At 41.7% G+C, this 26,983-nt stretch overlaps 1 protein-coding gene across 3 annotated transcripts in view; it reads left to right on the top strand.

Annotated features, from left to right (window-relative positions):
* The first annotated feature begins 2,238 nt into the window (after nucleotides 1–2,238).
* The window catches only part of PDGFC (platelet derived growth factor C), a 201,962-nt gene continuing 177,217 nt past the window's right edge, over nucleotides 2,239–26,983 (top strand). The window contains exon 1 of one of the 3 annotated variants that reach the window (XM_082727761.1): nucleotides 2,239–3,329. In XM_082727761.1, the coding sequence (XP_082583887.1) occupies nucleotides 3,212–3,329 (118 nt within the window). In that variant the 5' untranslated portion in view covers nucleotides 2,239–3,211. Of the gene's footprint in view, nucleotides 3,330–3,705; nucleotides 3,794–26,983 lie in introns of those variants that run through there. The other 2 variants (XM_082727763.1, XM_082727765.1) reach the window with 2 other exon arrangements.

Raw genomic sequence — 26,983 nt, 5'->3', positions numbered from 1 at the left:
TGCAATTATTTTCTCTTGGTTGGCGGAACAGATGCCTTTCCTCAAGGAAAATGCCTTAGGCCAAAACAAAGCCATATTCATTCAGAATATATTGTTTAGTAATTGTGCAGACTCTGGATTACATAAAATTTACTTTCAGTGCAAGGGTCCCACTTTTCTAGGAAAGATTTATAAGCAAAATGGAGCAGGAAGACGGGCAGAAGGTAAAGTGTTAAAAGAATCAACTAGGCCAAGGGCAAGTGCAGTTCAAGAAACAACAATGCAAGTACACTGAAAGGAAACCAGGCAATGTGACTGTGATTTTGTCTAGGGGTCATGCAGGAGCACCTGGCTGACTTTATTTATAAGGTGATTGTCAAATCAATCTGTGGAATATGGATGGGGTGAAATGCAGAGGTAGAATATTATTCTAGATCATCTGTAACTTTTCAAATACAACCTTCATGCTGAAATTCCAGGGAGAATGTAAGTGACTCCAATAAAGAAACCTGTCAGTCAGTCAAGAGTGTTTATTTATTATCCTCCTGAGCCAGGCACTGTTCTAGCCAATATGAAATGATACAAAATAAAGAGTAGTCATCACCCTTATAATCTCATGAGAGCAAATGGATTAAATCTGCAGACACGCGCGCGCGCGCACACACACACACACAAACACACACACACCCTCTGTGTGGGTGGTCAAGAAATGTTAATTATAGGGACATTGAACAGCCTCATTTAGAAAAACCCTGATTAGAAAATTAAACTTACAAAATTAGAAAAACTGGGGAGTGATTAGTTTTATTACAGATAGATTAAAACACACTCATAAAGCATGTCTTTTGTATAACAAGTCTCATTGTTATTAACATTGGGAGCACTGCCTCTCTCCCTCACAAATCCACAAAACACTTTTGGAACATATTTATTGTGCAAATTCAGATTCACACTGGTGTCGAGGATGTGATATAAGTACATAAAATAACCAGCCCTTGTCAGCTAACCTGTAAATTCTTTAAAGTCAAAGACTGGGCCTTGTTTAATTGCCTTGGTATCTTGCATGGGAAGACAGAAGTGGTAAAGAAATAAGAATGAACGAATGGGATAGGTGAGTAAAGATGAATTGAACTTATTAGAATTTTAAGAGGCAAAAGGAAGAGGACCAGGATATTATGGAGAGGTCAAGTTGGTTCCTCTCAGTGGGGGGTCCATATACTGGAAGAGGGCTTGGCATTTTCAGCATAACTGAGAAAAGGTCAGCTCCTGGTTTGGTTCAGTAAGTGTATGCCCCTTTCCCAAGCATCCCTGGATTCTTTTTCAGGACAGCTGACTCAGTGGACACTCTTGCAAGGGCAGGAAGGGCAGCTCCTGAAAAAGAGGCATCTGAGATGTCACCCGTGTTCCAGGATATACCTTAAGGCTATATCCTTTCTTCCAACCCCTGGTGGAACACCTTAAAGGGTCGAATTGTTTGCATTGTCTTAGTTAACAGAATATAGGGTGCTATTTCTGATTTGCTGGCCAGGGGACTTAGTTGATATTAATTTATGCAGTCCAAATTGTATGCAACTTTCGCGGGGACAGAGCCTTTTGTGCTTTCACTGCTACCGCCCTAGCTCCTAGAACAGTGCCTGACACAGTAGGCATTCAACAAATAGTGTTTGCTAAATGAATGAATGATGCTGTTAAAACGCTGGCTGTTTGTCTTGACTTTTTGTTTTATCCATCCCGCTTCAGAGAGCTGGAAACTGAAGGGAAATCTTTGAAATCCAACTTCCCTTGTTCCTTCGGTCCAGAAACTCTGGCCAAGCCTTTGGGAATGGGGATCTCCTCAGAAATTAATGAGTCACGTCCACGGAAGGCGGGGGAAGAGGGAGAGTTGCAGGAAGTTCTCCACTCAGTTTTGCGTTTGCAGTCCCCTTCGCCACCCATCTTGCTCTTTATTTGGGACTAGGGGCATCCTGGGGCGTGGGGGGGGGGCGGTGAGGGAGGAAACCGGGGTCGCTCTGGCTGCAATCCTAGCCTGGCCGTTTGGGTCCCGTCTGCGGGCGAGCCCCGCAGCACCCCCTGTCTGTGCCAGCACCTGTTGGAACGCCAGTTGGCGGCCGGAGTCGGCGCGAGCAGACGCGGCCCGGGGCTGCCCCTCCCGGAGGCGCCGACCCTCGCCTGCCCCTGCGGCCGCCCCCGGCAGAGCGGCTCAGCCTCCCCCGCTCGCCCCCCGCGCGCTCCGCCAGGGCTCTGCCCACGGCCCCCTCCTCCCGCCGGCTGGGGGGAAGGTAGACGAGGGGAGGGGACAAGCCGAAGCCTTGGGCCGCCGGCCTTCCCTTTCCACCCGGTGCCGAGACGCCGCGCGGAGCCCCGAGGTTTGCCCGGAGCCCAAGGCGTGGGGGGAGGGGACGGGGAGCGACCAGAGCCCCGAGGTGACCCCGAGCTGCCGAATTTCCCTTGGCCTCGAGGAGCGGGGGACGCACTCAAACAAGGTGAACTTTGGTCGCGGAGAACTCCAGGTGCCGGGATCCGCGCCGCGGCGGTCGGGACCAGGCGCAGGCTGCGCGCCGGGCTGGGGAGCGGGAGCCCCGCGGCCTCCCTCCGCCCGCGCCCGGGGCGGCCTCGGCCCGGAGACCCCCGGCCTCGCTCCGGCTCCGCGGCCCCCGGGACCAGCCGCGGCAACCTACCCTTGTTTCTTCCCCCTCCCCCTTCGGGGGTGGGGGTGGGGCGGGGGAGAGGGGCGCCCGGAGAGCGCATCTATTGGCAGCTTTGTTATTGATCAGAAACTGCTCGCCGCCAACTTGGCTTCGAGGCTGGCTTCGCGCGACCCTTGAGTGTTCGCCTCTGTCCTGTCCCCCGAACTGACAGGTGCTCCCAGCAACTTGCTGGTGACTTCTCGCCGCTCCCCCGGCTCCCCCGCGTCCCCACCCCCTCTTTCCTCCCTCGTCTTCACCCCCACCCCCACCACTTCGGCACAGCTCAGGATTTGTTTAAACCTTGGGAAACTGGTTCAGGTCCAGGTTTTGCTTTGATCCTTTTCAAAAACTGGAGACACAGAAGAGGGCTCTAGGAAAAAGTTTTGGATGGGATTATGTGGAAACTACCCTGCGATTCTCTGCTGCCAGAGCAGGCTCGGCGCTTCCACCCCACTGCAGCCTTCCCCTGGCGGTGGTGAAAGAGACTCAGGAGTCGCTGTTTCCAAAGTGCCCGCCGTGAGTGAGTTCTCGCCCCAGTCAGCCAAATGCTCCTCTTCGGGCTTCTCCTGCTGACATCTGCCCTGGCCGGCCAGAGACACGGGACTCAGGCTGAGTCCAACCTGAGTAGTAAATTCCAGTACTCCAGCAACAAGGAACAGAACGGTGAGTCTTTTGCCTCATTCTCCTCCTTCTCGTTTCTCGCTGTGTGTGTTACCTTGGCATTGTGCGTTGGTGTGTGATGTACACCACCCTGCGAGGGTATGATCGTCTCTCTGTCCATGCAAATGCGCGCTGAGTTCATTGGCATGGACTTTAGGAGGTTACGTGCAGTTTGCAACCTCGGGAGCTGCCACAAAGCTGTAACAGGGCAACGTGAGTGCCACTGCTGGCTCAGTTAAAGAGGACATTCTGGGAGCGATTGTGAACGTCAGTTCAAACGCACATTGCAGAACTTTTCCTTGCCAGAGTTATAAGTTCAGGAACTGCCTCGAAAAATGAATCCAGAATGAATGAGTCTTGGCACGTTTGACTTTACTCCGATTTTCTTTTGGGGGGTGGGTGTGTTTGAGGAAATGTACCAGCCACATTAATTGAAGCACTCAGAGTGGAAAGGCATCAATTAATCAGTAAGTAGATAGAAATAGAGAGGTCAAGAGGCCGTGTGGACGTTTTTAGGGGGAGTTAAAAAATGTATTTCTCTTGCGCTCTATTTTTTTTTTTTTTTTAAATGTGCCTTTGTACTCTGAAGCCCTTACCTTTCTGGTGTGTGTTTTTATATGTGTTGGTGAATGACTGCTATTTTGTGTGTGCTGGAAACGACTTAATCCTGCATAGGAAATGAGAATTACTTTCAGCTTTCAAGTGTACCTGAAATGTTTAGAAAACTCTCAGATGCAAGTTCCCTTGGGCTGGGATTGCACAGAGCTGGAGAAAGACTCCTTTCATAAAGCCAGGGCAGCTTCAGGGTGTGTAATTTGCTTAGCCTCTGAACCCCATATGATTTACATCATTCAATTTCTAAACTCTTTTTCTCTTGATCTACCATTATGAAGTCATTTTCGAGAATACTTTGTAAATAGAAATTTTATACTGCACATGAAACCACAATGTTAATGTAGGCTGTCTAAAATTAGAATATTAAATACCCTGTTTACAAGTGGTGGCTCTTAACATTATTTGAAAAGAAATGTACATGTTTTTACTGCTTTGAAGGCCATCTATTTAGAGTACAGGAATGCTGTCACTTTATTAACAGGGGGAAATGAACCCAAGCAGCATACCTAGAAAATCAGAATGGTGTGTGCTCTTTTTAAGTCACAGCAAACTTTTTCTTTATGTATTGGGGTGTTTACAAGCTTCGACTTTGAATTTAAGCTCTCTGAAGTGTTCATCCTTAAGAAAGCACAGAAAGTTTTAAAGAATAAAGATAGATTGGGGATTCCTGGGACACTTGTAGACATTATTTGTATGTGTGTTGTATGTGCAGCAAATGCACATTATCACATTTATCAACCAATATTAATGTAGTTACTTCTTACAGCTTGCTAATGTGATGGCACATGGCACCTGCAAGACGCTTGAGCTGCTGATCAAAGGGCAGCCTAGGGATCTATCTCTAATCACAGGAGCTGCAGAGGACTGGGGGAAAGTGATCAAAGGAGCCCCAGCACCAGCTGTACCCTGGCAGGAAACAGATCAGACTAACCTTTGTTCTTTTTCATGTAAAATAAATGTCCAGTTCAAAATATTGCTTCTTACTAAACAAGCTTCTCCGGAATGACATCGCACAATATTCCTGGCGTCTGTCTTCTATATTTTATAGTTCCTGTGCCATTATCATTTCTCCCTCTGTGATGTTTTATCAAATTGTCCTGGCATCTGTCACCTCCTGAATCCCTTTGCTACTTGTGCCTCTGATTGTCATTCTTCCTTGTGACCCACCTACCGGTCGGTCATCACTTTGTAATGGGCCCCAGAGCTCTCATGTGGTCATTGGCCAATTTACTGAGCAGGTTCACAGCCTCTGGAGAGGTGAGTTCATTAAGCCAGGCCACACACATTCTGTTACCATCAGAGGTTGGGCCATTTCCATTCCTAAGTTGCATGATGCTAAAAATAGCCTGGCTGTTTCCTAATCTGTGGGTAGAGGATTGAGCTATGTTTAGCTCTTGGGAGGGTTGGCAGCAGGAAGTAACTAGAGGTAGAGAACTACTCACCTTGTAGTTTTTAGCCTCAGGAAAAGTGGGACTTTCCGGCACTAGGGGGCAATATAGAGCTATTTTCCCCGCACATGCTCAGGTTGATTTTATGCTTCAGGGTTCCAAGCTTTGAGGATAACAACAGGTAGTTGCCAAAGAAGATCCCCCTGGAATGTGAACAAATTTGCTGGAACTTCCTTTTCTTCGTCTTCTTTGGGGGGAGAGTTCAAATTTTCATTCCCTTAGGTGGGATTTTTTTGCCCTCATAGTGAGTTATGATGGATTTTTGATTGCCCTCTTCCTATTCTCAATTTTGATGATTGCCCAATTCTGGAAGTATAAACCCTCCTGGAGATGCCACATAGAAATGTCATTGGCCCAGTGTGTGCATTGCATCATTTTATGAAAGGTCTTCTGAGTTCCAAATGTCCAAATTGATCTATTTATTGTAACTATAGGAACTCATTTGTGCTTTCAGAGACCTCTCCCCAGTAACACTGTCTTTTCCCTGGAATTCTAAATTCTCAGGTGTTGATGCAATCAGATCCTTAGGACTGCCTCATCTCAATATTAACTTGGTGCCCCAAGAGGTGTTATAAATAAATGGAAGTTGATTGCTATAGCCAATGCTAGATATTTGGATTTAGGTTGGATCATGTGAAGGTGCTTCAGAATTCATTTTGGAGAATTCGTGTCATTTACCCTGCTGATTTGTTACCTGGTTTTTGACCTAATAATGTATTGCAATTCTTGCTACTTTGCTGTGAGAATAGCTTTGTCCTCCAATGTTATAAGTTACCTTTGTGTCCTTAATTCTTACCCTGACTTCTAACCCTGAAATCTAACATGTAAAGCAAGGGTCTCCCGATGTATCTTAAAGGAGATAAAAAGATAAGAACGTTGACTTAAATAGGGTTTCTGGCCTATACTTCCTGTATGACCATTGGAAAAATGACTTATACCTGTGTGCACTCACTTAGGGGAGAATGCTGGGTATGGAACCAGTAAGTTCTGAGATGGTTCTTCTATGTTGTAGGGAAAGGAATCTTATACATCAAAAAACAAAGAGTAACAAAGCTTTCCTTATCAATTAAATATAGCCCAAATAGACAACCAATCACAAAGTTTTTGGAGGAAGGCCTCATCCACTTGATGTCATTGGTGAGTTATTTTAATTTACCCATGGAGCTGAAATGTGCTTCTGGTTCTCATTTTCTTTAACCATTTTTGAGGGCAGATTTAGAATAGGTCTCTATTGGTTAGGGTTATGCTTATGAACATCATTTATTGTATGTGCTCTTTTCCTCAAGAACTTTCGTGGCCCATGGTTCTCTAGGAATGACTTTCTGAATATATGTATCTTGTGTTTGTAACTTCCCTCTCTCTTTCTCTTTTTTTTTTCTTTTCATGCCTGCTAGTTCCTCCTCCTTTTGCCCTGTGCCTGTATCTAACAAAGCTGTGTCTACTCCCCCTACCCTTTCTAGGGGGATAGCTTCAAAGCTCTATTTCACTGAAAATGGATAATCACAATCCTTAGAATGGTGTGCAAGAGTAAATAGGCTCTGACCCAGTGCTGAAGGGACTTCCTGCGTGTTAGTCTGTAAGTTGTAGTGCATGACCTTTGTGACATTTATTTTTGTTGTTTAGAGGCTTTTTTTTTTTTTTTTAAGAACTTCCTCCTTGTTCTCTGCTCTGTTTGAGACTGTTGAGGAAGTTCAAGAAGTAAAGTGCCATTATGTAATGATGAATATTGTTTTTCACAATTGGTGACAAAAATTGCCCCATTCTAAATTTTGGTAACATTCCCTTTCTACTAGTTGTCTTTTGCAGTTTATCTGATGTATTTTATATTTACCTCCAAAAGGTGTTTAGGGACTTGTATATTGTTTGTTAAATAGTTTGAAATAGGGGCCACAGTCTGACACTAAAAGTTCCCCAGTGGTGGTCTTTTGTAGAGCTCCTTCTTGGACACCAAAATCTTAGCTTTGTCTATTCTTATTTCATCTTTCCTGGCACTTATTTTTTTATAGATCTTCTTTATATTCTCTTCTACTTCATGTTTTTTTCAATCTTTATAGTGCTAAAATTCCGTTTTATCTACAACCTGCACACTTTTTGTAGAAACAGAATTCTAATCATAATGTGATGTGTGTTGAGTACATAAAAATTGAATCAATTCATTCATAATGTTCATACTCCCCCCTAAAATGTTTCCAAAACTGCTAAAATGTTCTTTATAGAATTCTGTTTGTGTTTACCAAAATGGTCATAAAAATCCCTTTATTTACTTCATCTAATTTTGATGTTTCTGATTATTTTATTTGTAAATACCATATGTAGCCAGAATATCTCTATACAATGCTGTATAATTTCTGTATTACTCATTTATTAAACAACAGTTTCCTATGTTATTTTTCACTACCCCTGTCTCCAACTGCGTTTTTTGTTTGTTTGTTTTGTTTTTGTTTTTGTTTTTGTGTTTTGAATCTCTCCTGTTTCCTAATGACACCTCTGGTGGTTGATTTTTAGTTGATATGCTCCAGTACTACCAAACAGATTGTTAAAATACTGAAATATTTCTAATGGGTTGGGAAGGAGCCAGTGCTATCCTTTTAGGACAAATTAACTGTCTATGAATCAGAACCACGAGGTTAATATTTGACATAGCTCAGAACCTTTAGAATACCACCGCAACCCTGCTGGCCTCCTTCCTGATTGATCACTGTGCCTGCCATATTGATTGTTAGCCATCTTCACACTCTTTGGTACTGACCATTTCAGTCATATTGGAGATCCAACTCTTCTCTCTTCTCTTCTCTGCTGGGCAGCTGAGGCTTGAAGGATCTGGAGTAAGGAAAGGATATGACCTTTTTAAAAAACGTCCTTTTTGCAGCTTCTTGTGTTCTACCTCATCAAGGATTGGGGCGTGGGGAGTGAGATGAAGCAGGGGGACATGACACACATGGTATGGGATTGTAACCTCACTTGGTGGTGGTGGTTTCCGTTGACAACCCTGATCAGGTGCTTGTGCCTGAGTAGCCTCTTCCTGTCTTCTAAATTAAATGGATCATCTTCTCCGTGGAGTCTTGTTCTGCCCACTTAATCTGAATTAGCCAGCCCTCACTATCACATCAAGGTGTTAATTAAATGCGTAGTACTTATTATCACTTTTTGATATTCTTCTTGGTATTGATCAATTGAGTACTTGTAAACCAACCCCCCCCACCACTCCCAGAGTATGTAAGCTCCATGAGAGTATGGACTTTGACCGAGTTGCTCTTTGTGGGAGCTTTAGCACCTGGAATGGGATAACATGTAGTATGTGCTCCATAATATTTTGTTGGATGGTTCTGGATGTAGTGCCTTATTAGAGTAAGTCTCTGGTGTTGACTCTAATAGTAGGCCATCTATGAAGGTGTCTTTTTGATCTTGGAACTTCCACATTATTTTACATTTTTCACAAAAAGATAAACTTGTTTCTTTATTGGTTGTGATGCCAGTCGAAGTACTACCTTACCATCTCGGTTAATATATCATGTTACCAGGTGAGCATGTGGGTAGGTTTCCTAGAACTGGTGCTAGTTACTTTCTTGAAAGTGCCATTTCTGTGCATACCTCTGTATTTTCCAAAGATGGGGTGCTGTGTGATGTGGGCCAAGGATCTGAAGAATGGCGAATTCGGCATGGCTGAGAGGCCTCCGAAAGAAGTGTGCTTTCCTTCTTCTGCTTGTGGCTCACAGATGCACAGGCTAGACCTGAGCAATAAATATGGTGCACGGAATGTTAGGACTGGACAGCTCCTGAGAGCCTGTCCTCACAGATGTGTGAAGGGAGACCTGAAGAGCTCAGTGACTTTGTCTAGGCCACTGCTGAGTGCAACAGTATTAAACTGCTAGTGTGGTGATGTATTTTTCCTTACATAAAGTATCAACCGGGCAAATGGAATTCTAGTTTTAACATTCTGATGCTTTGTATGAAAACCATTCTTTATTATTTTAGAGGGTTGCATGCTTTGTTGGTTGTAAAGGAAGACGGGACACCCTTGATCCTGAAACACAGCTTACAAGAATATTAAGGAAAACTTTAATCTTGAAATAATCACATTCATTAAATACAGGAGATAATCTGGCTAACGTATATTGTTTCTATTGGAGTAGAAACCTGATAATTTGGGAAATAACTTGAGAAACTACCTTCAGAATTGTTACTACTGCATATCCAGACTTAATTTTAAGCAGATGTACTAGGTCCATAGATGGATGATGTTCATTCCAATATTTTGGTTTATCAACTAATGATGATGAAGAGGATGGTTGACGTTGGGATGCTTGGTTCCACAAGGCAGGTTTTTTTTAAAAAAAAAAACAATAATTTTAAACATTTCATTTAGCAGGATGTCTCACTGGTAAAAGTACCATAGGAATGAATAAATGAGCATGGCTTAGTGGGCTCTCAAAGCACAACCTGTTATTCTTTGAATGGATTTAATGAGTGATTTTAATTTTTATTTACATTTTAATATATACAACATTCTTTTCAGAGGTTCATATTTCTCTCAAAATTCAAGAACATCAGGAAGTAAATTAATAGCTGGGGACTTGAATGGCTTGCCTATGACCCAAATTTTATTTGTGAAGTTCCTAAATCTGAGAACAAAAGGAGCTAAAAATTTTAAAGAGGAGTTATACTAAGTAGCTTATCATTAAAGTCAGGTTATTAAGAATGATATTTTTTTGGTAGCATCAGCTCATTTTGCCTTTTACCTCATGAAAATACATGCTACATTGAGCTTAGCGAGTTCTGTCACCTGACTTCACATTAGATGTCATAGGCCATCTTCAAGCAGTTATTTCCAGTCCCCTGGTGACTGAGCAGTGTCTTTGCTGGACATTCGACCTTTGTTTAGGGCAAACCATCTCTACCAGGCTGGCCTCACTAATTTTGCCTTCTTGTCAAACTATGATTTATTTATTTATTTATTTGTACTTAGCTTTTATCTTATCGGCTAGTAGTTGAGCCATTTTTCAATCAAATGAGGTGTGTTTAGGGCTGTTGCAGGGAGTGGAGGATGGAGGGTCTGTCTTTCTGAGGGAAACCAACATCACCAAACAGCATGAGGCACATCGGTGATAAGTGCGAGGATATAGATTTGTAGTGCTGCTGAGTGTCCTGATAAGACAGCAGTTAGAGCTCTCAGGAGAGACACAGGAAGAGCAGTATTTGGGTGCATTCTTTGTGGGTGGGTAGATGGGTCTATGGATCTCTCTGTGATCTCTGGTTTTGTGTGCATCCTGTGAGCACGTATTAGTTGGCACACGTGTGCTCAGTGTTTACAGACAATATGTAGCTTATCTTTATAACCTCCCCATGAATTATGAGGAAAAACACCAAGGCTTCATTAGCTAAGTAGCTTAGCCAAGGTCTCATAGCTGGTAAATGTTTGGACCTGGGTCTGACTCCAAGCCAGGACTCAGAGTCACATGCCTCTTCCTTGGTGAGTTACATGGTCTAATGTTTTATTAGAACATGGCTTTTATTCAGCATATATTTATAAGCATCTGCTCTTGGCTGAGTTCTGCACTAGGTGCTGGGTACACAAAGAATAAGAGACAGTTCTGCCCTTGAGAAGCTCTGTCCAAGAACGAGGACAGATCCTTCTTTTTTCTCGCAGTCTAGTAATGCCATGCTCAAAGTGCTGTGGGATCATGGGATGCTTTATTTCACCTCAAAATTCCTCTGTTGATTCGCTAAGTGGTAGATGCCACCTGGAAGTGAAGTGCAAGTAGGAAAGTTCCCACAGGGCAGGTGACATATTTGAAGTGGGTCTGGGAGAGGAAAAGAGACCATTCTACTAGGCCAAGGAAACAGCCTGCACAAAAGAATACAGGCAGGGAAAGGCATATCCCATGGGGGACAAAAAGAGTCTGGTGCTGAATGTGAGTAGAGGGAAGAAAGTAGTGGAAAGGTGTCTTGGTTGTGTATGTGCAAGGACCCTGACGCCGTTTGCAGCATGCTTTGTGCAGTTTGCACGTAACACACAGGACAAAAGAGAAGGTTGTCTCTCTGTTTCAGAGCTAGTGAAAACCCTTCATTTTCAGTTACTTTCGAAGCAGACGTGGTAGCAGTTCTGCTTTGGGGTGTGTAGCTGACTGCTTATTGTTACAGTTTTGTCCCAGTCATTAGGCGTGTTTGGCCGTTCTGAATTGGCGAGAAGGGCAGCCTGTACAGCCTCAGTTACACTCACATAAGCTAAGCCTGTGTCCACACTACTCTCTATTGCCTCCTTTATGTAAACAAAGGGCTGTTTTCACACTTCATTCACAAAATGGATGGCCTGTGGAATGAGCCTGGGTGAGGGATCAGGAGATTGTGGTAAAAGGAAAGCAGCTTCCAGCACACTGAATTAGTGTAATGAAGCTATTCCGTTGCAGGAGGCAAAGAAAACAGCCTTAACACTTTGAAGGGAAAGGCTTTCAAGTCTTGTGGAAAATGAATTCCTATGAGGTTCCTCTACATTGAGTAACTGCATCATTTCTCTAGTGAGGCTCATTCTGGGGATCCCTGGTAGACAGCACTACAAATATTTTGTGTTTTTTATAAGGACCTGAAAAGAAAGAGTTTTCTTGGTGGATGTGCTTTCTGGATGCCATGCCACTTTTTTGAAGCTATGCTTTTTGCATTCTAGGAAAGCCTTGTTTGTGAGGGGACACTATTTTAGGCTTTTCAACATTTGCAAGATGAAGATAGGCTTCCGTGTTTTAATATGCCCAGCTGGCCATTGCACCTGCCTTTTGAGTCACTACAGAGATCAGAAACCATTAACAACAGAAGCTGGACTTATGTGGTACTTATCTCATGTTGTTTCTGGCAGTTATTTTTGCTGGGTATTTATAAGGACATCTGTCTTTTAAAGAGTCCTATTACTTACCCCCCCCCCTTCTTTTTTTTCCACTAAGGAATAAATCACAGCTTGTTTTCCATACTGCCACACACATTCATAGGCTGAGGTGATTAGAAATGCAAATTAAGAGTCATTAAAACATTATAATTTCTTTTCCTGTGGCATCAGGCAATATTTAACATCAATGTACTAAGAAGGAACATTTGCTTAAAATGTGATTAAGATGTGAGCAGATGAGAAGAAAGACATATTCAGTTTCTTACTGGAAATTTCTAACTGGATTTGGGAATAAGAGGAACCTGCAGTATTCCTTTCTGATTTATCCTCCTTTAAATCGGAGACAGAACAAGTAGGGTGCACACAGTTTAAGAACACAGGAAAACACAGTAGCTTCTGACGTTTTCAAATTGCTCTATGGAAATATATACTAAAGTCTACTTCTTACCAGAGTGTGATGTACCATCGAATTACCCAAAGGACAGATCAAATTCAGCTGTATTCCTTGTAGTGATTCTTGGGTATGTAAACACTATGAAAACAAGAGAAAAAAAATCAGACAATGTAAGTATGACAGGCATTGATCTGCACACCCAGAGGTAGAGATAGGGTGGGCCGGATGCAGATCTCCTCTACTGGAACTATGTTTATGTTGTAGGTAATAAAAGGTACTGGCTTCCTGTTAAAGAAGTAGCAATGTCTCTGTAAGTATGCATTTTGTTCCTTACGTCCCTTTTATTTATCAACAAAAGTACACTCTATTTCTTGAGTCTACATGAAAATGAATCGCCTCTACGAAAGGAGAGACCAACCCTCAGAGTGTTCTTAAAGTTTCAGATGCAGTTTTATGTGTATTGGAGTTATATATAAAGGCTCAACTGTATCTTTACTTTGTGTTACTAACTGCAGTCAAAACTGTTTGGCTGTTTCTGGAAAAATCAACAGTCTAACAATAGCAGGTGTTTCCCAGGTCAAAACCTGGCTCATCTATTCAGAGATATTGACAGAGTCTAGCTACCTAACTGATAAATGCTAAACCTTGTGACAGTAGTTTTAATCAGTTTCCTGTGAATGTTAGCAGGCTTGAGATTTGTAAGCAAGAAAAATGTGAAATTAGCAATCAAATGATCTCTATGTTTATTTTTTAGAAGAACTTTCCTTTGTGGAATTTATCTTTAATCTGTGCTGATAACTTTTAATAGGCATCAGTTGGATACCCCATTAAACTAACTGCTTTAAAATGGTTTCCCTTTAGAACTAACGTTTGCATCCTAGGAAATCAATTGGAGTGTATGGATTTCACATTTCCCTTGCAATCTTCCTTTACAAGCATTTCTGAATGACCGACCTACCATAGCAAAACACTCAGAGGTGCAAATCTTCTGGAAGAAGTGCAAATGCCACAGTTTTACTTGGAAAAATGGAAGAAAAAAAAGACTTATTTAATATATCTGCCAAGCATTTAAAACTGCAGAAAGCACAGGAAATACTTTTGGTATATAGGAATGTGTGGTGTTTCCACACTACAAACATTGTTTTGAAAATTTCCCCGGTAGTGGTGAATTATATGAGACCACGTCCATCTAAGGAGAGCTTGTTTAACTGGCTTGTGGTTCTTGGGCTCACTCAAACACTCTTAAACAAAATAAAGGGAATGGATGTAATAACTTCTTTATGGAAAGGCCATAAAAAGGTACAGGGCCATGTAAACAAATTGGGTCATTTACTAGATGTTTTAAGTGATAGATTTGCAATCCCCATTCAGGGGTGTGTATTGGGTTTTATAGGACTGTGACCATATTCTACTCTAAAAATGGAAATGCGTGCTTATCTTTTGTTTATTTGTTTGCTTTAATTTAGTGCATGGAAACCCATTATTGCCATATTATACTGTACTTTGAAAACACAAGATTTTGAGTGCTTATGTTTGTAAAGTTTGTTCAAGTTTGGAAAATGATTAGAGACCCATGAGTGAAAAGTCGAATTGACCTGTTTTTTTGGTAGCACTGGGTTCCGTTCAAGGAAAATAAGAAGATTGAAATTGAAATTTTCCTTCTGGGCTCAGACATGTCTAAACTAATTATAAAATAATTGTTCTGGCTTACAAGAGTAGACTCATAACTACGACTATGTAAAGTAGAAATTCAACAACAGTTATGATTTACAGTGACTGTAACTCTGCCAATCTTGTAATAAAACCGCTATTATAACCAACCTACTGTGACATTCATTTGTCTTGAGACGTTGGTTAAAAAAAAAAGTCCTTTCCCAAGTTGTCTCGCTTCAGAGAAACACTTTATTACATCAGGATATTAATTCACCTTCTCTGAAATGGGTATGAGGGTTGTGCCAGAACAGTCCCACGAAGGGAGGGCGTGGGTGGGAATGGAAGCATGCGTGGTGCCCTGCATTGTGGTGGTGACCAGTGGCAGTGGCAGTTGAAGTGAGGAAAGGAAACGGAATAATTTCTATGTTGATTCCATAACATTTATGCATTCTGTAACTTCTCTCGGTCAGGGTTGGCTCACTTGGCCTTAAAGGAAGTAGATTGTGTAAGAAACCTCAGTAAAACTCAATGAGCCTTTCTCAGTTTTGAAAACCATGGCATATAGCACCCTGGCAACTTTGAAGCTTTACTGCTGGAAGTTTGGCAGCGGAAATAACTGCTCTGGCTTCACGAGCCTTAAAAAACAAGGGACAATGGTGGATATTATAGTTTCTTTGTAATTTGTGACTTGCTATTCCTTTTTTTTTTTTTTTTTTTTAATGAGTAGCTTAGGGCTAGATGGCCTTAAGTCTACGAAAAACCTAAACTCTATCTTTCAATTGGATTCTGTGAAACCTTAAAAACAATAATTCACATCTTTTTGCCTTAGTTACCCATTCACCCCTTTTATCTAGCACACAGTTCTGGGTGGTTATATGCTACCTAAATAAAAACTCATCGCACGGAGGTGTCTACCACAGAGTGACGCGAGAACCTGGCTGGCACCGTGAGGCATGGCGGGGGAATGGGACGCTGAATTGGACTCCGTCACTGCCTTCAAGTAGTTTATAGTGAAGTGGGGAGAGAAGACATGGAGCGGGCTGGAATACAGAATGAAATACAGTGCTTGGTGGGAATCGAGGGAAAAGCAAAATCATTTACCGCAGAGACATTAGAAAACACTTAGGAAGATTGTCAGGGTGGACTTCCGCTTTGAGCAAAAAGTGCCTGGAAAGATGAGTGTCCTGTGTTGCCTGCAGAATGGAGGGTCCGGTGGAGTGGACTGTAGGAGGAGGGAGCCTGCCCCTCGTGAGTAGGGACGAGGAAGGGAGTCTGGGAAACCCATGCAGTCAGTCCAATGTGATTTGTTCTGACCGAGACTTTAGAAATAGATTCAGTGGGCAGGTGACTAGAAGTAAGTGACACAAAAGGAGTGTCACTGATGTACCGCTTAGGCATGACTAGGAGAGCGATTCTGCCCAATTCAGTGTAGACGCCATTGTCGGCGCTCCCACCCCGAGATGCGGGCAGCCACATTATAGATGAAATCTGAGTCCTCGTGGAGTAAAGCAGGTAGAGACAGAGTGAAGGTTGCTGAAAAGTGAATAATTCAGTTTGAAGGAAAAGGAAATCCCACATATTTGGCCCAGAGCCATGAAGAGGAGGCAGGTGTAAAGGGAGGGAGAAACAAGAGAGAGAAATGACAGAAAACAGGGGGGGGTGGGGAGGGAGAAGAACCTTAAGGCAGATGGAGGACCGTGCCAAGGAAGGAGAGAGAAAAGTCAAAGAAATTGGCCTACAGGGTAAAAGACAGCACAGTTTCACGACAACGGGCATCAATGAGTAAACAGCTTCTGATTTTTTCAGTGTTGACCAAAAACAAGAGTAAGAACAACAAACCCCTTCTTTCTAATGCGGGGTATGGACATGGGAGGAAGAATGGTGATGGGCTTCAGTGAAGAAGTGAGATGTAAAGTTTTTAAGGCTTTGGGGTAACTTAGTTATGAGAGAAGCAGGTAATGAAGAGACTTCAGAATGGAGAGAAAGAAAGAGGAAAGAAGCAGGTTTGTTTACTTGTTTGTTAGGTTCAAGAAAGATCCAGAGGAGCTGAAAATGTTCAGTGTGTAACAAGAGAGAAGACTTCTGGGCTGGAAATGTCCTTCAGTTGCTGATGGAACCCAGGAGAAAAGGAGGTAGAGCATTAGGCGATATGTCCAATTATTGCCTAAAGATCGGTAGCGTCCCTGGCAGAGAAGTAGGAATTAAATTTTGGAGGAAGTGAGCCTTGAGACATATTTTGACCGAGTGGGAAAGCGCCAAGAGATTCTGGAAAAATGGCAGCCATGGCTCCCTGCCAGTGGGGTCGGAGAAGTCCCAATCAGTATATTCTAGTTCTGCCTAATGTCTCAAGTAGAAATATTGAGACCATGAGAGGCAAAATAACAAAAGATGTTTTTGCTGGGTCAGTCCACCTAGAGGATGACGGGATGGTAAGTTTTGGGATATGGTGATGGAAAAAGAGCGGGGTCGGTAGGCAGAGATTTGTGCATGCGCTAACAAACAGAAGTGGATGGGGGAAGGGAGTGACCTGTGGAAGAATGTGTGTTAAAAAGACACACCTAAACCAGAGTTAGTAGGGACTTTTAACCAGTCACAGAGCTGCAGAGATGTCAAAAACAATCAGGGACATTCAAGTTAAACGATCACTTTAATGCCCCTTACGTTACCTTTCTCGGCCTGATGCCCTTCAGGTGTGCCCTAAAAAGTCATAAAAAGTCAGGGGAAACCTCTGCACGCCTCTGGGATCTCTACTGTGGAAGCTCTAGCATCTGTTGCAAGCACGACATGGGGTTTTTGTTTTGTTTTGTTTTTAAAGATTTTATTTATTTGAGGGAGAAAGAGAGAGTGAGAGAGAGCATGAAGAAGGGAGGAATGGGAGAAGCAGGCTCCCCATGAGCAGGGAGCCCGATGCAGGGCTCAGTCCCAGGACCCCAGGGTCATGACCTGATCCTAAGGCTGATGCTTAATGACTGAGCCATCCAGGCACCCCATTTTGTTTTGTTTCTAACAGCTATTAAAGACACCTAGAAAATTGTTGGAGGTGGGTTCAAGTGATGGCTATTGTTTGCTCAAGAGAAGATTATACCTCCACATGTGTATTCTCCTCTCCCCAGAGAGGCTGTGTTCCGAACACATTTGCAGAGTAAGGATTGTGTGTGCTTCTATCACGGGGAATCTTTTATGCTCCAGTAATCACTGGCAACGGATACTTAGATGGGGTTTGTTGAATAACCATGACGATGGAACTTTGATCAAAATACTTCATTTTTGTTTCTCCTGAATTTTATTGAGCAGAAGAAATCTTTCTCTATCCCAGGATGGGTATTTCTGCAAGATATAGTTTTTCAGCTCACCCTTAAGAGATACTGAGTTCTAGAGTGGCTTCCAATGGAAGCAGCCTATGATTTAGAAATAAGATGGTCCTGTCCTTTGGAATTTAAAACTCCAAATGTGACAGCTCTGGACTTCTTCACTGCCTACCCAGGCTGCTGAGTGGAGTTTGTCTCGGAAAGGAGTTGGGGTGGAGGGAGCAGGAGCCTGACGTGTCTGAGGGATTTGGCATTCATGGAGCAGCAGGCCATTTCATTTGAAAATCTTCCTGTCTCTTTACAGTTGCGGCCCTCGGTGTCATTCTAGCACCCAGTGACCCATCTGTTTTGAGGACTCCGTGTGTCTCATAGCTGGACTCGCTTTCAGAGCTCTAAGTCTGAGAGTGCAACTTCAAATGCATAGTCTTTGTTCTGCTTAAATCTCATGCCTTCACAAGCATTTAAAATGTGTAATACAGAACATGAAACAAGTCCAGAATTATCATCAAGCTCATGAATGAAAACATTTCTATGTTTTCTTTAAAGATTTTATTTATTTATTTGTCAGAGAGAGATCACAAGTAGGCAGAAAGGCAGGCAGCGGTGGCCGGGGCGGGGTGGGGGGGATAGGCTCCCTGCAGAGCAGAGAGCCCAATGCGGGGCTTGATCCAAGGACCCCAAGATCATGACCTGAGCTGAAGGCAGAGGCTTAACCCACTGACCACCCAGGTGCCCCAACATTTCTATTTTTGAATGAAGTAATTATGTTTGCAATTTCTGCATTCTCATTGTCATCACCCCAGGTCAGGTGTGGATGACCTAGACTGTGACACCAGTCTAGCACCCAGTGACCCATCTGTTTTGAGGACTCCGTGTGTCTCATAGCTGGACTCGCTCCCAGAGCTCTAAGTCTGAGAGTGCAACTGAGAGTGCAACATGTTCTTATTTTTCCTTAAAAGGCTTTTCCCATACCTGCCCACCCCTGATGGATCAGACATTTGAGGTTGATGCAGAGTAATCGTCTTATAGTAGAGCTCTCCTTGTTTAATCAGTGCTTCTCAAACTTCACCTGGGGACCTTATTAAAACCTTGATTCTGCTTTTGTGGCTGTTGGTGGGGCCAGAGAATTTGCATCTTAGCAAGCTTCCAGACACTGCTGTTGCTGTTGCTGGGCTGAAGACCAGACTTGGAGTAACAAGGGCCTGCTTGGGTGTTCTCAAGTCCACTGTGATCTCACCTCAATTTTTCCAGTAAAAAGATTGCACAAAGCTGATCTCTTCTCACCACAGAGATGACTCCATGCCTCTGCCCTTGCAACTCTTTTAACCAAGAAGTCAATTCAATTCAGTAAACATCAAGTGCCTTGTGTTCCAGTTACCATGGCACATCCTGAAAACAGATAAACAAAATGTCGACAGTCAGTGTGGTTCTTCATCACTAGAGATATGCTTAGAACTCTAAAGGAACCTAGAGATGTTCCCTTTCTCATGAAAGGCTTCTCTTGAGACCATCACTTGAGTTGGATCTTGTAGGGTAAGGAGAATTGCCTAGAAAGGAAGAGGGTTCTAGCAGAAGGCATAGACTTGTTAGAAAGCAAGAAGTCTATTGAAAAATCAGCTCTACTTGTTGGGAAATAAGACTGAAAAAATTATTCAGTGATTGTGAAGGACTCTGACACACGACAGTGAGTGTTTAGATGTTACATGACAGGTCCTAGGGAGAAAGCTCCATGCTTTCTGCACTAGCTCCTTAATGGTAGTAGTCTGTCTTTTCCTCCATTTTTGTGCTCTTATGTAACTATCCATTGAATGATCTAACTTGGGTTTTGTGTTTTTTTTTGCCTTTTTGCTTTCAAAAAAAGAAAAGGTACATCAGAATGATTATAAAATACAGAGAAGCTAGAGGTAAGAGCATTGGCAATAGTTATCTATCCAATGATGAGTACATGGGCCAGTTACTGTGTGTGGGGAGATTGGAAGGGTAACCATTACCTTACCTCAGTCTGTGTGTTCAAAGACTACGTGTATTTAAGGTCAGCCCACCTGGTGCCTCCTCCACAAAGCTTTCAGTATCTCTCAGTCTGGCATGTTTACCTGGTCTAAACTCCCAGAATATTACAGAATTTATTGCTCTCTACCTTAAGTTCTAGTTCTGTATGTGTCTTTTCTCTCATGATCTTCAAGTGTCAGAAAGTAAAATGTTGACTAATCTTTAGCTCAGTGTCCCATTAGGTGGTAAGAGTTTTAGGTGAAGTGAAAACAGCCCACTTAGACCCAACACAGCCAGTTCTGTTGTAGTGTTGACATCTGGTCTTATAGGTCATCACTGATAGGCCCTAAAGAAGTCATATGCTTTATTTCACAACCGAGGGATGTAACTGATGTCTGGCTTCATTTTGAGGAACTAAAAGGGGATACACTGAAAGGCTTCTTCATCTTTCTGCTTAGACAGAGTAAAATGAATGTGCAAAGAACCTTATTAGCAAAATTATAGTGATGACTGCTTAGAATGTTATTTCCTCAACAAGAAAAAGAAATGTATCATTTCCAGGAAAATTATTTTTAAACAGGGAACTTTGTGATTAACATTTATTGCAATCAGTTTAAGAAAAGCGTGACTACCAAAAGTCTATTTTCAATAACTTTAACTATTTTTTGTTTTGAATTATTTCCTCCTTCTGTTCTTTGTAGCGAATGTGAGATTTATCCTCATGTGCTTTCTTATTTTCAGTTTGGTTTTCCTTTTTTTTTTTTTTTTTTGCTTTGGGGTTTCGAGATTGACAAATGTGATTTATCCCCTGGAAGGCAAAAATCTTGAAAAAGTCATTACTTCCAAAAATCGCTCAAAGAATGCACTTTTTTTTTCCCTTGGAAATAAAATCAAGTTTCTCAGCTCTGATCATATGAGATTATGGGCAAGTAGTCCTTAGTTCTGGCATGTGGACAAAACAGAAGCAGCCCCTGGAGAGAGAGAGTTCAAAATTCATGGCAGTAAGCACATGTTCAGTATGCCAATATTTATGGTGTCACAACCAAATTAAAACCATACCCTCTGCTATTTACATAAGGACGGTACCCAGACTGCATAGGGCTGTGCCCACGTTTCTCAGTGGACTTAAGGCAAGAGAATTGTTTGGGACTCTTGGAGACCAGACTATTTATTTTCACATTCATTTTATTTGTCTCTGTGAGGGAGAGTAAATTGTCTTCACTTATATTCATTTTGCAGTCATCCAGAATTAGCTGGGGTGAGGACTGGCTTTGTACTTCCACATGCAGTGAATTCAGGCCGTTGGCTCCTGGTCTTCTTAGTTCCTGTGCTAGGGGAGTGAGATGTGTCGGTTACTGACACTGAACACTGATTGCTTCCTAGGTAGGTGGGTAATTCTCAATCTCTCATTTCTAGTGTCTTATTCATGCTGTTAGACAACTGGGGTTTCACCCATTTGGAAAAAAAAAAAAAACAGATACACATACTTTTGGTGAGAAGACACCTTTTTATGGCAATTTTTAAAGTAATACCATCTGGCAAGATTTTTAAGAACAGTAAAGTTTCAGAAGCATTGTTGAATATACATCTCATTTCTCTACTTCTACAAGACAAAGATACCTAGAAATTTAAATTACGACACATGTATACTTACACAGCGATGTGATAATACAAAAGCTACAGAGAGGAGCAGGTTTGGTAGGAAGTAGTGAATCATATTTGCTGGTAGAGTGACATTTGAGTGTGAGTGCATTTTTTTTTTTAAGATTTCATTTATTTATTCGTGAGGAGAGAGGAAGAGAGAGAGAGAGAGAGAGAGCCCAAGCAGGGGGGGAGCGGGAGGCAGAGGGAGAAGCCGGCTCCCCACCGACAAGGAGCCCAACAAGAGACTCAACAGGGGACTCAATCCTCGGACTCTGGCATCATGAACTAAGCAGAGGCTTAACTGACTGAGCCATCCAGGTGTCCCAGAGTGTGAATGCATTATTATTTTTTTTTTTAAAGATTATTTATCTTATATAGAGAGAGAGATCACAAGTAGGCAAAGAGGCAGGCAGAGAGAGAGGGAGAAGCAGGCTCCCCGCTGAGCAGAGATTCCCAATGCGGGGCTCGATCCCAGGACCTTGAGATCATGACCTGAGCTGAAGGCAGAGGCTTTAACCCACTGAGCCACCCAGGCGCCCCTGTGAATGTATTCTTAATGACCCTTTTAAAAGTCCTAGATTCTTCCCACATTCCTTCCAATTCTACTTTAGTCGAGACTTTAGTCTAGGAAACAGTCTGGACAGGAACCCAGTTGCTGGGATGTCTTTAATAGGTTGGCTGTTTGGCTTTTTGGGATATGGTCATGTAACAGTCAAGTCATCAAGTGGAAGTTTTTCACAACTGGCGATTGCAAGTGGCAATCTTTTGTGCAAGTTGGAAGGCTTTTTTATTTATAGGATAAAATAATTTTTTTTATGAGTAACTGTCATGTGAGCAAATGAAGCTTGACTATGTAAATCTTTCTTTTACAATGGGATAGAATCCAAGATATTTAAGAAGTTATTTTATTTTTTGAGTTCAGTAATTTAAACATTGTGCTTAGGCTCTTTTTTGGTACTCCAAACATTTATTATTAAGATTTTCTTTGGTGTTTCCTTAAAAAGACAAAATTCAGCATGTTTTCTTTGTGATTGTCTTAAACATACTCAAAACAGAAAACAAACATTACTATTTTTTCAGACTAATTATTCAGTTGTTTTAATGCCCACAAATTTTTAAATGGTCACAGATTTTTCACTGATCTTTTCATGTGTTATTTTGGTGCTAGAAAAAAAATGTTAAAAACCTTTGTGTGTTTAAATCTGGGATTTAATGAGATTAATAAAAAATAGCAAGAAAATTTCTTTGGTTGAGTATTAGAAAGTTGAGGAAGATCACTGGCTTTTGCAGTTCATTAGTGGGTCAATTTATTGAATGTTTAGTGGTAGGTATCTCATTTATCAGACAGTGCCTTAAGCACTGGGGAGAATTGGCCTATGTTGTTGACATTCTCGTCTTGCTGCCAAAATTGATTTTTCCATTTTGTCTGTGACTTAGGTCTTTGTACTGAAATAGATGCCAGGTTAAAGAATAGTTTCTGTCTTAAAACATGATTAGATTGTTTCAGTACTCTCAGTAATTTGGGTGAATAACAAAAAAATACACATTCATTCAAATGTTCTGGAAGATTTCTATTTGATTCTCTACATGGTAATGAATATTGATGTTAACCTCAGTGATAACTGACAATAAATACTACATTTCTCTAAGAAACTTGGCAGTGTCATCGTATATCTGGGTATAATAACTAACCTGTAATTTAGGCTAACTCCATCATTATATTGTGACTCGAGATTCTTGGTTTCTGACTGTTTCATGATTCCTTTTCCATTTTATGGAAAATACCCTGTTTATTTAAGTGAAAAGAGGATGTTCACAAAATAAGCTATTGAGTAAAAGCTCTAGGCTTTTTAAGCACCCAGTATTTTCAAATCCAGCAGATCCATCCATTTGCCTAAATATGTATGTCTTATGTTTTAAAAAGGACATTTTTGTTTTGTTTTGTTTTGGTGTACGTGTTAAGCAGGCTACACAGCACAAAAGTAATGTAGCCAATCATGGTCATTTTGCTATTTTTTGGGAAGGGAGTCTGAAGCAGGAGAATATTCCTGGGGGAAATATTTGTTTTTATTTTTGTTATTTTCTACCAATTTAGACATTTCACTGGCAGCCCCTTTGCCCCTAAAATTTATACTTGAAATGGCCCAGAGATTTTAAATGTGGAGCATTTTAGGGGCCTGAGTACATTTGTGGATTTAGGAATGATTTGCTTTGCTCCTTGGTGCAGTGAGTCTGCAGTAGAAAGCAAGGATTTTAATCTTTGCAATCAGATGCAGTGTGGATCTCCAGGCTCAGATTTTGGGTAAATTGAGAAAGACCTTTCTCTGGCTGGATTACACAAAACTAAGGTTGGCTGTGGTATAGAGGTAAGGGTTGCCTTCTTTTCATTATCATCTACCATTTGAATTATAGTTGACAGGTTAGTATCATGATATGCAACATGAAAACCACTCAGCAGTCCCAGTTAACTTAGGCCCATTTGTTATAATGACATATCAGTTGACATTTCTATTTATTTTTTTGCCAGTTTTTATCGATTTCTAAATTTTGCATTTCATGAAATTGTAAAGTCATTTTGAAATTCAACAATTAGAAACATTTCCAAGATCTATTTATTTGTGAATGTAAGTAGGATTTTTCCAACTCAGCATTGCTTTTCAAATATCTTATTGAATTGTAGGTGAGGGGGAAAAAGGCAAAAACAAACAAACAAAAAAACCCCAAACAAAACTTTTCTTCTACCTTTCAGGTTCTGCTATGTGTGAATTAAACTGACAAAAGACAGATTAATAGGAAAAAAGGCATACAGATTTTGTTAATATTTTAAGTATTATGTGCACAAGGGCTCTACAGAAAGGAGTGAAAAACCCAAAGTAAGAGTTAGACTCGGGGCTTGTATACCATTTTAGCGAAGGGCTTTAAATTGTGGGAAAATTTATTGGCTGGGAACTATATGGGGGAAGGTACACCTGGCAGACTCAGTCGGTGGAGCATGTGACTCTTGACCTTGGGGTTGTAAATTCAGGCTTGCCAATTGAGTGTGGAGATCACTTAAAAATAAAATGTTAAAAAAAAAAAAGAAAGAATTTGTGGGGGAAACTAATAGGAGATAAGGTTCTTTTAGTCAGATCTGTTAATGCAGACTCATCTCTCTGTGTCCCATGATAAGGGTACCTCTCCTCACCCTGGTATTGGAAAGGGTGTTGGGGGGTAGTTTATGCCACCTTTACAAAAACAAATTTATGCTCTGCTTTTAGGCAGTTAAGGGGAGGTCAGAAAAGATCTCCTACAATTGTTGATTCTTAGTTGCCTTGGGCTCAAAATAATCCTCCTGCCAAAGCAGCATATTTTGGGATGGCATATTCTGTATCCCTTTGTAACTGTGGAATATAACACTTGAGTTTTTCTAGTGCCACGTATGGCCTGGGAAAAGGGCCATATTGGGTGCTGGAGGTGTTTGGGAATGCTGGTGCGCCTGTGCCTCTGAGCAGAGTTACTTTTATTTTCTGATTGGCTCCAAAAGTTGCTTTTATTTTCTGATCCACTCCTCCTTTTCCTGGAGGTAAAGCTGAAAGTTACAAACAATGTATCTTCTGCCAGGACTGGATCTATACCATCTCAGATATTTCCTTAAACGCGGTAGGGGGGAGGGGCAGGGAGAAGCAGTTCTACCTCCTCATTTGTGGCATTCTTGATTTCCGTAGAAAATCAGAGGTCATTCTAGTAATACCCCGTTAGGAAATGTGAAGTGTTATGACTCATTTTATTTTGGCTTTGCAAAGTATAGAAAATTTCTTGGCTAGGAATTCCTTTTCAGACTGCCAGTCCTCCCCAACAATTCTGAATAGGTAGTTCTCTCTTTGCACATTCTTCTGGGTTTAACTGCTGTGTAACCTCCTAACCCCTCATTAATAATTTCCTGAGGCTGGTTTGTTATAAAGAAACATTGCAGCGCAGTGTGTGAGTGTGTGTGTGTGCGCGTGTGCGTGTGTATATGTGTGTGTGCGATTACTCCTTAATGACCAACTCACATGGTATTAATGCTCTGAAGGAAGAAACAAGTGAGCGTTAGATTCTTTCCCATTAGTGTGCATATTAATCAAGGAGATCACACCCTTAGGCAGAAGGTAATGAATGCTTTTTAACTTCTCTTCATTATTCAAATTAAATGGCTCGTTTTCTATATTCTCTATTTAAATGGCTTGAGTATTTAACAGAATAATCATGAATCTTTCAAAGGCTTAATATTAGGATACTAGAGAATAAATATGTCTCCTTTTGGTTCTTAACAAGAACAAGAATTCACCAAGGAGCTGAGTGTGTTCGGATTGGGCATTTGGGCTTCCAATCTTCTTTCTCCATTGTAATCTGTTCTCACCTTTCTCATATTTCAGCTACACATACCATCAGTGAATTTAATGCTGGGTCTGTGGTGGCCAGTCGACCAATCAGCCTTCCATGAGAAATGCTGTGAATTAAACAAAGTTTTCGTTACTCCTGGGAGATAGAGTGGTGGTCAAAATGCTGTCTCCTCCTGAGAAAATGCTCCCCTGTACCGCGAAGTGAAAAATCAGGACAGCATTTTAAATGTTTTTATGTATCCCCACAGAAATGTTCCTGTGTATGTAGAAAGACTAGAATGAAGTATGCTAAGATGTTACTGATATTTTATCTCCAGCATCTGTAGGGGTATTGATACTTTCCTTCCTAAAATACATTTAGGCTTTGCTAAATTTTCTGTAATAATCTTCTATTACTGTTATCCTAGACACAAATCTGTGCTGGTTTGAAGCCTAATTCGAACAGTGGGGCAAATACAAACAGTAGGTTTTTCTTATAAAGGAAAGCACCTAAAACACAAGACTTGTTTTTAGAAGCCTAGGAGATGGCATTCTGAAAGGTGGCCCTGTGGGGCTGAGATTTAAAGTTGGCTCTTCATTTTATCCCAGAGGCTAGCTGTGGGTAGAGTCAAAGCAATAAGACTGTTGTGGCCGTCGGTGAGGAGAGCCATCTCGACAATTATCTATGTTGTTTTTGGCACTTTGCAAGAAATGTTGTTTTCACAAGACCTAAGAGTTTTGTCTGGGAAGAAAGAAGATTGCTGCCAACATTTGGCACCAGATGGGGTTTTCTTATTTTTTTCTTTCCCCTTTTTTTTTTTTCTTAAAGCTTAGTGTGTAGTCTTTACATCCTGCTCTTCAGCTTTAAAGATCAAGAAAATATTTTTTTTTTTGTACACTTGTTGGAAACATCTGGAACATGCCATTAGGCTGCGCATCACAGGCTTTGTTTACAGACAAGTGTGTGATATAAACCATGAAAAAAAAAAAAAACCAAAATCAAACCCTGCCTTCCTTTGCAGCTGCATTCTAGAGCACACTGTGATCCAAGGTCTGTATTGACCATACAGACTCCTGCTAATCACGTTTATTGAGCCTGGTGGATTGAGAAACCACACACGACTTGCCTTTCTAAGTCCAGTGTATCCTTCAGACATACCAGCACCCCGTCCCTTATTGAAATCAGGCACCTTCTGCCAATGCCACGGTCACCCTGGGACCGTGTGCTTGTATGCTGTGCAATATGCAAGCACATCTGTTCTGTGACTGCCTTTTAACAAATCAAGAACAAAAATTATTTTAGGGGCGCCCGGGTGCCTCAGTCAGCTGAGCATCCAACTCTTGATTTTAGCTTGGGTCATGATCTTGGGGTGGTGAGATGGAGCCCTGAGT

Source organism: Mustela nivalis (assembly GCF_964662115.1).
Source record: "Mustela nivalis genome assembly, chromosome: 4".
NCBI lineage: Eukaryota > Metazoa > Chordata > Mammalia > Carnivora > Mustelidae > Mustela > Mustela nivalis.
This window is presented reverse-complemented; position numbering and strand designations above follow the sequence as displayed.